Source organism: Trichomycterus rosablanca, chromosome 6 (assembly GCF_030014385.1).
Source record: "Trichomycterus rosablanca isolate fTriRos1 chromosome 6, fTriRos1.hap1, whole genome shotgun sequence".
Taxonomy (NCBI): domain Eukaryota; kingdom Metazoa; phylum Chordata; class Actinopteri; order Siluriformes; family Trichomycteridae; genus Trichomycterus; species Trichomycterus rosablanca.
In genome coordinates, this window is record NC_085993.1 from 10,707,881 (window position 1) to 10,720,779 (window position 12,899).

Genomic DNA, 12,899 nt, shown 5'->3' on the forward strand with positions numbered 1-12,899 from the left:
CATCCAGAGCCACCGTGCACAGGCGTGTGCAGGAAATGGGCTACAGGTGCCGCATTCCCCAGGTCAAGCCACTTTTGAACCAGAAACAGCAGCACTGGACTGTTGCTCAGTGGTCCAAAGTACTGTTTTCGGATTAAAGCAAATTTTGCATGTCATTCGGAAATCAAGGTGCCAGAGTCTGGAGGAAGACTGGGGAGAAGGAAATGCCAAAATGCCTGAAGTCCAGTGTCAAGTACCCACAGTCAGTGATGGTCTGGGGTGCCATGTCAGCTGCTGGTGTTGGTCCACTGTGTTTTATCAAGGGCAGGGTCAATGCAGCTAGCTATCAGGAGATTTTGGAGCACTTCATGCTTCCATCTGCTGAAAAGCTTTATGGAGATGAAGATTTCATTTTTCAGCACGACCTGGCACCTGCTCACAGTGCCAAAACCACTGGTGAATGGTTTACTGACCATGGTATTACTGTGCTCAATTGGCCTGCCAACTCTCCTGACCTGAACCCCATAGAGAATCTGTGGGATATTGTGAAGAGAAAGTTGAGAGACACAAGACCCAACACTCTGGATGAGCTTAAGGCCGCTATCGAAGCATCCTGGGCCTCCATAACACCTCAGCAGTGCCACAGGCTGATTGCCTCCATGCCACGCCGCATTGAAGCAGTCATTTCTGCAAAAGGATTCCCGACCAAGTATTGAGTGCATAACTGAACATAATTATTTGAAGGTTGACTTTTTTTGTATTAAAAACACTTTTCTTTTATTAGTCGGATGAAATATGCTAATTTTTTGAGATAGGAATTTTGGGTTTTCATGAGCTGTATGCCAAAATCATCAGTATTAAAACAATAAAAGACCTGAAATATTTCAGTTGGTGTGCAATTAATCTAAAATATATGAAAGTTTAATTTTTATCATTACATTATGGAAAATAATGAACTTTATCACAATATGCTAATTTTTTGAGAAGGACCTGTAGAGCAATCTCACCTGCTCCCCATCAATGATACTGGCCTTTAAAACTCTCAGAATCAAGTTACAATGGTAAAGACGCTCATTTATCTAACAAGTCTCACGGTTTTTATGGTCTGAAAACATTCTTTTGCCCTTTTACACCAACAACTGTGCAAAAGCACCAACTTAATGTTGTTTATCTTCAACAGCTTCTGCCAATGGTCAGACAGTTCTTAATTATTCTTCTAATGAATAAACTAACCTGGTCATATAAATAGAAATGACACCAAACAATAGAAAACACCAAACAACAGTCAAATCTATTCTGAAACTAAGGAAAATCAGTGAAGTATGGCTTGGTTCTCAATAAATCGGAATGAACAACCATACCGTTGGGTAGAAATGCAATTCTTCTTATATAATGCCATTGAATAGTTTTGAGTGGTCTGCGCTAATTAGAGATCCACTCGAATGTCCTCATTTGGTACTCTAAAAGCATTGGATACCATAGTGGATATTATGCTTAATTTTAAAGCTCTGGGTGTTGGCTAATGGCAATACTGACTCCTTGTCAATGTTTCCACAGTAACATAGTTGACACTTGGCAAGAACTACTTAAATATATATAAGCAAACATGTGAATGCATTTAAAATTGTGATCGTTTAACACATTGATGGTCGACTAAAACAATCCAGTGCTTTAGGACACATTAGTCAGATGAAGATACTCTGGATCGCACTGGTACAATCTAAGGGACTGGCAATACCAACAAGATTTGGGATTATGGATTGATAACTGTACCATGCTGTATTGCACCATCTAATGGAGAAGTGACATATGAGACAAGCTAGTTTTGAATGATTTCTTTATGAAAGCAAAGTTTTCTTTCCATGTAGTACTAAAGAAAAGACTAGGGAAAATGAAAGTAATAAAATAAATGTAAAACATTTAAACAATGCACTAAAGCAAACAATAAAAACTGTAAAACTGCTGAATCAGTTACTTTCTGAGCAGCTGAAGAACTGCTGTGTTCTTTTATCATTCTAGTCCAGCGAGTTCATATAATTAACACTACGGTGCCTACAGGTGACAGCAAAATATATTTAACAGGGCTCATAGGCATGAAATGTCTCAACAAAAAGTGCTGACCACAGGTCTGTGTCCCAATTACTCATACAATCCGGCTGAGAATAAATGCTCCCTTAGATATTCCTAAATGAACAGCTGCAGTGTGGGTATTTCAGTCACCTTGCTGTTAAAACATTCCTTAACGTATGTAATTACTGCTTATCATTTCTGCTCTGAACAGAACTGGACTATAAACTGGACTTGACGAAGTATGGCGTTATAAATGAAGCACCTGCATTTTAATTGCATGATTTGCTATTGAGACAGCAGTGGATTGGATTGTCTGTATGTGGAACTACATTTCCACATCCCTCCTTAGGGGCTGTGTTCTCTGCTACACTGTCTGTGTAACAAACACTAATACTCTTCAGTCTTGGGAGGCTGCAGCATTCGAAGGGCTTTAGAGATGCTTTTGAGTTTGGTAGGTTGAGTATTTGTGTGCTTGGTCATGTCTATTGTGCCTTGTGTTTTGGTTATCTGTTTATTGCTTAGTCCTGATTCACAGTTCTGAGCAAGAGGGATGGCAGAAAAAGAAAATGCTCACGGTTGAACGAAACAGCTTTTCTGTGACACGTACAAGGGCGCAGCTAATCTAAAATAATGGGAATTACCATCACAAAACATTAGGTTTTTTTTAAATGAGGTTTTTTCCTAATGATCTGTAAACCATGTTACATTTCCTTGCTGATCGTTTATACTGATTGCTCATTAAAAGCTGGTACGTCAACTGCTTCAGGTCAGTCTGCTTCTTCAAGTCCTGTAAAGTTTACATATTTTTTCAGCATGACAACTGTCGCTGCCTCCTCTTTCTACTTCCTCTCGTCTGACGCCCTAGTAAAAGGAGAGGTAGACGATCTTCTTCCATTTTCAGTCGGTCCCTAAATGAAAATCAGGTCTGAATGTGAATAAACTTTTTAATAAAAATTTTTATTAAGTAGTTTAAAAAACACTACAGGACATTTTTTCCACTAGTAGGACATGATAAATATCATGTTTTATCGTTGCAGATATTCATTCATACATGGTAGTGGTGGGTACAATTTACTGGGTGAAAGGTATGAAAGACCCTAGACAGGTCGGTCACCAGTCCATCACAGGGCACGCACGCACACGTACACACACACACACACACACACACACACACACACACACACACACACACACACACACACACACACACACACACACACACACACACACACTCATTCACTCCTAGGGCAACTTTAGTAGCTTAGTTAATTGGACTTAAGTTAGTCTTTGGACTTTGGAAAACATGCAAACTCCACACAAAAATGAGCAGGAAGGCTCTACTTGGAAATCAAGCCCAGGACCTTCTTGCTGTGAGGTGACAGTGCTACCCACAAAGCCACCATTTTCCATTCACGCTTGTATGTATGCTGCATTCTTACAAAGTAGTCTTACCATTATTTTCATCGGTGAGCACCAGAGCCTGCAGGATGTCTGAGAGAGAAACAATGCCCTTCACCACCTCGTGATCATCTACCACCACTAACCTATGAACCTGAAAGAGCATGCAAAGGTGTAAGAGAGGCACTGAAAATAACCTCATTTCATTCAATACACAATTATTATTATCACCTCTGCCTCCACCAGTCTGTTGATGATGGCCTCCAGTTTCTCATGTGCTTGGCAGGTCAGAACTCCCTCGAAGTACTGAGAGCGATGCTGAAGCGCCTTCGTCACTGTGATATCCAGATTATTATATGTCTTCTCTGCAGCCAGGTTCTATCAGAGGAACAAAGAGAAACAAGAATGAGAGGATTTGTTTTTATAACCGTACACATTTAAAGCCTGACCTTGAAAACTTTTCTTTTAATTTTATTTATATATACAGGGGTTGGACAAAATAACTGAAACACCTGTCATTTTAGTGTGGGAGGTTTCATGGCTAAATTGGACCAGTCTGGTGGCCAATCTTCATTAATTGCACATTGCACCAGTAAGAGCAGAGTGTGAAGGTTCCATTAGCAGGGTAAGAGCACAGTTTTGTTCAAAATATTGCAATGCACACAACATTATGGGTTACATACCAGAGTTCAAAAGAGGACAAATTGTTGGTGCACGTCTTGCTGGCGCATCTGTGACCAAGACAGCAAGTCTTTGTGATGTATCAAGAGCCACGGTATCCAGGGTAATGTCAGCATACCACCAAGAAGGACAAACCACATCCAACAGGATTAACTGTGGACGCAAGGGGAAGCTGTCTGAAAGGGATGTTCGGGTGCTAACCCGGATTGTATCCAAAAAACATAAAACCACAGCTGCCCAAATCACGGCAGAATTAAATGTGCACCTCAACTCTCCTGTTTCCACCAGAACTGTCCGTCGGGAGCTCCACAAGGTCAATATACACGGCCGGGCTGCTATAGCCAAACCTTTGGTCACTCGTGCCAATGCCAAACGTCGGTTTCAATGGTGCAAGGAGCGCAAATCTTGGGCTGTGGACAATGTGAAACATGTATTGTTCTCTGATGAGTCCACCTTTACTGTTTTCCCCACATCCAGGAGAGTTACGGTGTGGAGAAGCCCCAAAGAAGCGTACCACCCAGACTGTTGCATGCCCAGAGTGAAGCATGGGGGTGGATCAGTGATGGTTTGGGCTGCCATATCATGGCATTCCCTTGGCCCAATACTTGTGCTAGATGGGCGCGTCACTGCCAAGGACTACCGAACCATTCTGGAGGACCATGTGCATCCAATGGCGGTGCCGTGTATCAGGATGACAATGCACCAATACACACAGCAAGACTGGTGAAAGATTGGTTTGATGAACATGAAAGTGAAGTTGAACATCTCCCATGGCCTGCACAGTCACCAGATCTAAACATTATTGAGCCACTTTGGGGTGTTTTGGAGAAGCGAGTCAGGAAACGTTTTCCTCCACCAGCATCACGTAGTGACCTGGCCACTATCCTGCAAGAAGAATGGCTTAAAATCCCTCTGACCACTGTGCAGGACTTGTACATGTCATTTCCAAGACGAATTGACGCTGTATTGGCCGCAAAAGGAGGCCCTACACCATACTAATAAATTATTGTGGTCTAAAACCAGGTGTTTCAGTTATTTTGTCCAACCCCAGTATATATATATATATATACACAGTAGTGTTAAAAAAAATAGCAGTGATTTAAAAAAAGCGAATAAAGCACAAAATCATTATAATAACTTTTATTTCCATAAATGCAAATGCACTGAAAATACTCCACTTTCAATTCTAAATCAAAACATTAACAAAATTTAGCCAGTTTGTGTTAATCCTTTACAGAAAGTTAAGAAAAATGAATATTAGGCTGTTCAAAATAATAGCAATGCCAGCATTTTTCTTTAAAAACTTAAAAAATGTATGTATAAACTGAAAAAAATGTTTGAGGTTCCACTTTACTTTAAATTACTGAACTAATATTTAGTGGCATAACAATTGTTTCTGAGATCTGTGTTGCATGGAGTCGACCAACTTCTGGCACGTCTGACCAGGTATGCCAGTCCAGGATGATTAGACGACATTCCACAGTTCTTCTGCAATTTTGGTTTTGCCTCAAAAAAGCAAGTTTCAGATATCAGCCCACAAGTTCTCTATGGGATTGAAGTCAGGGGATTGGGCTGGCCACTCTATTACCTCAATCTTGTTGGTCTGTAACCAAGATGTTTTGGGTCATTGTCATGTTGAAACACCCATTTTAAGGACATTTCTTCTTCGACATAGGGCAACATGATCTCCTCAAGTATTCTGATATATTTAATCTGATCCATGATCCCTCGTATGTGATAAATAGACGTAACACCATGGTATGAAAAACATCCTCATATCATTTTGTACCACCATGCTTTACTGTCTTCACAGTGTACTGTGGCTTGAATTCAGTGCTCGAGGGTCGTCTGTCATACTGTCTACGGCCACTAGACCCAAAAAGAACAATTTTGCTTTCACCAGTTCACAAAATGTTGAGCCATTTCTCTTTGGACCAGTCAATGTGTTCTTTGGCAAATTAGTAACCCATTCAGGAAACGTCTTTTTCTTAACAACGGGACTTTGCAAGGAGTTCTTGCTGGTAAATTGGCTTCACTTAATCATCTTCTGTACTCACTGGTAACTTCAGATGTTCCTTGAACTTTCTGGAGGTGATCATTGGCTGAGTATTTGCCATTTTGGCTTTTCTTCGATCCTTTCGAACAGTAGTTCCACACTTCCTTCTGCATCTTTCAGGTTTTGGTTTTCACTTCAAAGCATCTGAGATCATTTGCTGCACTTTTCTGTATGTTTTTCCCTCTACAATCAACTTTTTAATCAAAGTACGCTGTTCATCAGAACAATGTCTGGAACAACCCATTTTACCCAGTATTTCAGAAGGAAATGCACTATGACCAATCTGTGCAACATTTGCCACCCTCCTACCTTAAATAAGTGCCAAAATTGACACCCGTTCCTCTGCAGAATGAATGACTTCACCAACTGAACTCCTCACTGCTATTATTTTGAACAACCCCCTTTCAATTAATGCTTCGATTACTCAGAATGAGTGGGATGCATGTCCTAATTGTTGGGTTTGTTTTGTTTTCATTACTCTACTACACTTTCAAGTACATTTTTTGCTATGTAGAAACAGCATTTCTACTAAAAACAGTGATTTATCAGGTTAATGGTGTTGTACTGCTATTTTTTTGAACACCACTGTATATATTTTGTATGTTTTGCATTTTCTCCCCTTTTTCTCCCGACTTTAGCGCATCCAATTGCCTCATGCTTCCTCTCCACTAATGCCGATCCCCTTTCTGATTGAGGAGAACAAAGCTAACCCCCTCTGACAAGTGGGCAGCAGCCATATGCATTTTTCCACCTGCACTAGGCGAGTGTTAATACCAATCAGCACTGTGTACAGAAAGACACACCCTGATCAATGCACTCCTTCCTGTGCAGCACATCAATCAGCCAGCAGAGGTCATAGTTGCATCAGTTATGAGAGAGTCCCTATCTGGCTTAATATTACCCCAGCCCCTATATGAACAACAGGTCAATCGTTGTTTATGTAGCCGCTCAGCCCAGCCGGATGGCAGAGCTGAGATTTGATACGATGTATTTGAAATCCCAGTTCTGATGCGCTAGCGTGTGTTTTACCTGAGCGGCAAAAACATTTATTTTAATTAATCTGATATTTGTAATTGAATCACCGTTTGTAATTTGGGTGTGTAAAGTAGCAATAAAAAGATGACTCGAGGTTTGCATAGAATCATATTCACCTTTCAGCTTTAACAAATGTGTTAAAATCAAAACAGATGTACTTCATGATGCAACCCTCATATTTTTATTTGGGCTTGTGACCAGCACTAAGAGTGCATTAACAATAAAAATAAACTAAATGAATTTCCAAACAAATAGAATTTCTTTCAAGCTGTACAATAGCAAATTGTAATAGAAACAACAGTTTAAACCCCCTGCTTATAGTACACTCACTAACAACAGGGGTGATGATAAACTCCCCCTTACTGATCAATAACAAAGCCAGAGGCAACAGTTTAAACACCAGTAGTGTACATTGACCAGCAATGTCACCCACCCACCCACACACACACACCCATGTCAATTTATCTGTTCTTACTGATTCTTCGTCTATTAACTGACAACCTCATTACACAAGTACAAACAAATAATAATCTAAAAAACACCTACTATGACATCAAATTTGGAGTATATGTCCACCACTCTTCCTGTGGATAGAAAAAAACCCAGACTAAACATTAAAACATACATTCAAACTATTTATTGCACTAAAACAAGGTATACCACATTCACTAAAGCTTACCATTATCATCAACTACGGGCAGGGCAGATACCCTTTGGTCCACAAAGATTCCAAGTGCAGTATAGAGGGGGGTGTCGGTGTGGACCTTTGCAATGTTGTGGAATGTTCCAATATTCAATTCCTCCAGTGACTTTAAAAGGAATTCTGGTTTGGGCATTTCTGAAATCTGAAAAATAGCAACATAGCAACTGATTATACCAGCTAAAGATTAATCTAAACAAACGTCATTCAACATGGTTAAAATGTTGGTATTTTTCTAACATACATTTTCTAACAATGTATACTAGTATTTACTATCAATATGTATATTAATACTGAGCATTTTTGTTTGTGCAGTGGTCTAACACGCTAGCTAAAGTCTGTAGTGGTTATAAAACAGGTACAAACTGTTCCAGCATTGATATATGTGTTCTTAAGTAATATCTTAGTCACCTTAAATGTAATCTGTCTGAAACTCATTTCACCTGCCAGCTTTAATTCATCAATCAGAACTAAATAACTGGTTTCAAGAACTGTATCCTTTACTCAGTCTCAAAGATAAAATAATCACTACTAATCACATATTAAGGCACATTCACTGGGGTCATTTTGTACTGTGAGGTTTAAGATGTGCTACTTACAAAGAGTTTGAGGAACTTAAGAATCCTCTTGTGAGTCAGGATATAGAGTGTGTTTCCAGTAAAAGGGTCAATTACTGGCAACCTGTGGATCCTGTGCTTGACCAGAGACGACACGGCATCATAAAGACTGAAGGGAGAGGATAACAAGGAAAAAGGATTATTAAAAAAGCTCAGTCAGTCAGTACACCTTATTAAGAAATATAAATGTCATTAAATGTGTTCCTGATCATGTAGATGTTTACCTGGCATTAGGTGAGATACTAACTAAAGGTTTGAAGGAATCTTGGAGATAGACCTCTATAAAATACACACAGGACAAGAAAAATATAAGTGAACCTTACATATAGACCTGATCTTGATCATGTATTGATAATGTTTGTGTTTTTGCAGTTTCTCACCTCTCCATGTCTCGATTTTGTGCTCTTCCAATTCATAGATCTGAACCTGAAAGAAAATAACATACTTTGGATCAAAACTTTAGGACTTTTGCTGTTTGGTTTTGTTTTGTATAAGTACATCTGAATATTTACATGCCATTTCAACAATCTTTAAAATGCACATTACAACTAATTCCATATAATAAAGACTTAGGTCATTTTTGTAATATTTACCATTGGTGACTTGTAGTAACGATGAAGTATGATGATAAAGTCTGTTATGGTCAACATACCTACAATAAACGAATGTTAATAGGCTTGCACAACACAACATGTGTTAATCATTACTGCAACACTGACTTCAGCAATACTACTATTCCAGAAGCCAAAAAAATACACATAAGCACACAAGCTGTAGTAACCAGTAACTGTATTTTATGCTGGTTTGCAAAATTCGCTGGGTTGGAGGAGGGATACAGGTCTACCCTTGTGGTAGACAATATTTAAGCTGGTTAGCCACTTTTAACTTCAACATCAACACGTAAAGCTTGGAAATTTAGGTTATGAAACTAAGTACTACAGAGCGGCAAGTCATGGTGATGCAGCAAGAACAAATTCAAGACTGTGTGTAAATCTAAAGTAGATACACACACTGAATGGAAAAGTAATAGTAAAAGTAATAGAAAAAAACAAAAGTGGTTAGAGTTTTTCCCACTGTAATCGTCTATGAAATTAAACAAAAGCTCACTTACCCACAAAGCATTGCTTTATGCTGTCCCAGAGAGGAGCAGCTCTCACTCCATTGGAAACAAGAGCAAAGAATGCCTTTTTCACCTGGTAGTGGAGAAAAGCAAACATTTCACACAGGGAAAAAAGTCTCTTTTCAAATGTGATAAAACAACACCCCCACCATCACCAATAACTTTCCCAGTGTATTAAATTCTCCAGATTGCAAGAGTCTGTCTCACCTGCAAAGATGTGTCAAACACAACCAGTTTGGAGCTGGTTGGCACCAGGTCATAGCAGCGGTGTGATTTCATGAAGCGAGTGTAAACATTACACTCAGGATCTAGATTACAAGAAGAGAAATGAATAATACTATGGTTTTAGTATTATGCCGCATTTCTAATTCTAAACACTTATTTACCTATGTGCAAAGAAAAACATCCAAATACAAAACTCTCCTACCATCTGTGTGTAGATCCTTTTTACCATCCAACTCATCAAGAACAGCAGGAATCTAAAAACAATAGAAACACTAATCTTAGATAAATAAAAGTGTAAAGCAAACAACCAAATTGCTTTTTGTTGACTGTGAACACACACTGTCCTGCTCTGTGAACAATTCTCTTATCAAACACTTCTTAGTGAGTACACACTGTGTAAATAAATCAAGCCCTGTTTGGTTGGTGAACATTCAACCAGGTCTTGTTTTAAAAGTCATAATGCTTTTAGAAAACACAAGGCTTCTATTTAACAGTTGGATTTCAAGTTAACTAGAGATGATGGTGGGTAATGATACAGTTACAGTGATAAACGTTTGGTAGTCACATGCTACACATTCTTTGTAAAATTTATTTAATTACCTGTTATAAATTACATTGCTCTTGTTAGGGTCATTTTAATTATTAGTGGAGACAAAATGTACTTTGACCCAATTCTTAACTGACAAATAGCAATACAATGCAGGTCACTAAATGAATAATGAATATTAAGATTTTTACAATGTTGTACTACAGATGCAGGCTGGAACTGTTTGTTTGTTTGTTTGTTAGGATTTTACGTCATGTATTACACTTTAGTTACATTCATGACAGGAACGGTAGTTACTCATTACACAAGATTCATCACATCTCAAGGTTATATCGAACACAGTCGATATATAAATTTACTGTTTCCAATTCACCTCACTTGCATGTCTTTGGACTGTGGGAGGAAACCGGAGCACCTGGAGGAAACCCACACGGACACGGGGAGACTCCACACAGAAAGGACCCAGACCGCCCCACCTGGGGACCGAACCCAGGACCTTCTTGCTGTAAGGCGACAGTCAGGCTGGAACTAACCTTTAGTTTTATACTAACAGAATAAAAGTAAGAACAGGTACAAGCACTAAAAGTGTTTTGGTTCTACCTTCTAACTACATAATTTTGCAAATGTCAGTTTATTTATTTTATTTATTAGAATTTTAACGTCTTCACACTTTGGCTACATTCATGACAGAAACAGTAGTTACTCATTACACAAGATTCATCACAGTTCATGAATCTTAACGTTAAACACAATTTTGTATCTCCAATTTACCTCACTTGCACGTCTTTGGACTATGGGAGAAAACTGGAATTCCCAGAGGAAACCCACGCAGAACATCCACACAGAAAGGACCCGAACCGCCCCACCTGGGGATCGAACCCAGGACCTTTATCCTCTAAATCCTGGTTATCTAATAATATTACTAGTTTTAAATTACCTCACAACATTTATCACATTTCAATCTATTGTGTAGCTTTAGACTCACCTGAAAACCAAAACCAAAACACCCAAGACAAAAATTCCTTTTCTATTGTGCTCACTGAAACAATATCTCAGGTTTGTTCCAGACAAGTGGGCACAAAGATGAAGCAGCAGCATCCAGGTAGGAAAGGCTGTCAGAACCCAACATGTGAGACACGGTGGCACCAAGTAACATGATACAGAAGTGGTACCTTTCTTTAAAAGTTTATATAAATTCGACCAGTTGTGACCAGCCTGAATGTACCATGTTATGTATGTATCAAGTGGATGTTATGTAACGATGGTGCAGACCTATTCACAACTTCAATACAACTTAAAAGGTTGTAATCTAACCTACATGCCCCCTACACAGCTAACAGAGTGCTATACATTGAGTAACACATGAGCTAATGTAACAAGCTAACATGGGTTACTATTTAACATAATGGGACATGACGTGCTAGTGTTAGCCACCATGCTAACAATTACTGTAAATAAATGCTCTGCTTGGTGTAAATTGTTTGTTGTCTTTATTCAGCTACTACAAACAAACGACGCTTATACTAAACCCCCGGCTGCGTCCCAAACCGAGTACCAGTGTACTAAGTAGTGAGCTGAAGTAGTGCAGTAGTGATAGAAGTTACCGTATTTACACGCACTGCAGAAAATAACCCTCCTCGGTTTGGGACGCAGCCTGAGCTCCAGCTAGTTTCCTGAGCTCGAGTTTGAACTTAGCGTCAGTCAGTCAGACAATGCTGATAGCTGGATGAAAGAAGCTACCTAGCCTGTCAGAAACAACGTTCATAAACGACTTGTTTACCTTCAAAACATGAAATAAAATACTCACACACTCCATCGTGCATCCACGATCTTCCGCCGACACTCCTTTCTGTTCCCTCACACAATGTTCAGATGGTTTTACAGCGCCAACAGGAAGTGACGGTTGGTGCTTCATTGCTCGAGTGCTTTGTAATCTGGGAAATTGTTCATCTTGCGAAAGTCAGTTTGTGATCTGCAGGACTATAGCAAGCAGTAAAGATGCAGATGTTGTTGCTTAATGTTATCATAAATGTTGCCAACCGTCCCGTAAAATACGGAATCGTTCCTTATTGGACACTGACACTTTGTTCTGTATTTTTATCAATGGGAGAGAAATGCTGCAGATTAGACTGAGACAGGCCGATATGTATGAAACAGAAGGAAACTGCTGCTACTGTGGGAATTAGAAAGCGTTTGGTTACTGTTTTAAGTAGTGTTCACTTTTTTTACTCCGCTGTTTGAGTAGCGCACTGGGCAGAGCGCATCGTGCATATTTTTCCGCCCTAGGTTCGAATCCGGCTTAGGGCGAAACTAAAGTAACACAAGCAGAGCCGGTGCTATGGGGGCGCTGGGGTGGGCACTGCCCCCCAGGTTTTCTCACTGCCCCCCTAAGCAACGCAGTCCAGAACCGGGGCTGCATGTCAGTGTGATGATGGATTATGTAAAAATGTTGTTTGCACTATTGAGAAAAA

The 12,899-nt window shown here is 39.5% G+C and overlaps 1 protein-coding gene across 2 annotated transcripts; it reads right to left on the bottom strand.

Moving 5' to 3' along the window:
* Positions 1 to 1,350: 1,350 nt before the first annotated feature.
* Positions 1,351 to 12,295, bottom strand: prkag1 (protein kinase, AMP-activated, gamma 1 non-catalytic subunit). Of its 2 annotated transcripts, none has more exons than XM_062996590.1 (13): positions 12,236 to 12,295; positions 10,084 to 10,135; positions 9,864 to 9,964; positions 9,648 to 9,729; positions 9,130 to 9,188; positions 8,917 to 8,962; positions 8,761 to 8,815; positions 8,519 to 8,645; positions 7,899 to 8,064; positions 7,766 to 7,803; positions 3,679 to 3,825; positions 3,502 to 3,601; positions 1,351 to 2,957 (listed from the first exon to the last, which is right to left on the bottom strand). In XM_062996590.1, the coding sequence occupies exons 1-13, from the start codon at positions 12,242 to 12,244 to the stop codon at positions 2,947 to 2,949; spliced, it is 993 nt and encodes a 330-aa protein (XP_062852660.1). In that variant the 5' UTR covers positions 12,245 to 12,295; the 3' UTR covers positions 1,351 to 2,946. The 2 variants fall into 2 exon arrangements, with proteins under 2 accessions (XP_062852660.1, XP_062852661.1); XM_062996591.1 differs by lacking the exon at positions 12,236 to 12,295 and adding an exon at positions 10,802 to 10,867.
* Between the last annotated feature and the right edge of the window lie 604 nt (positions 12,296 to 12,899).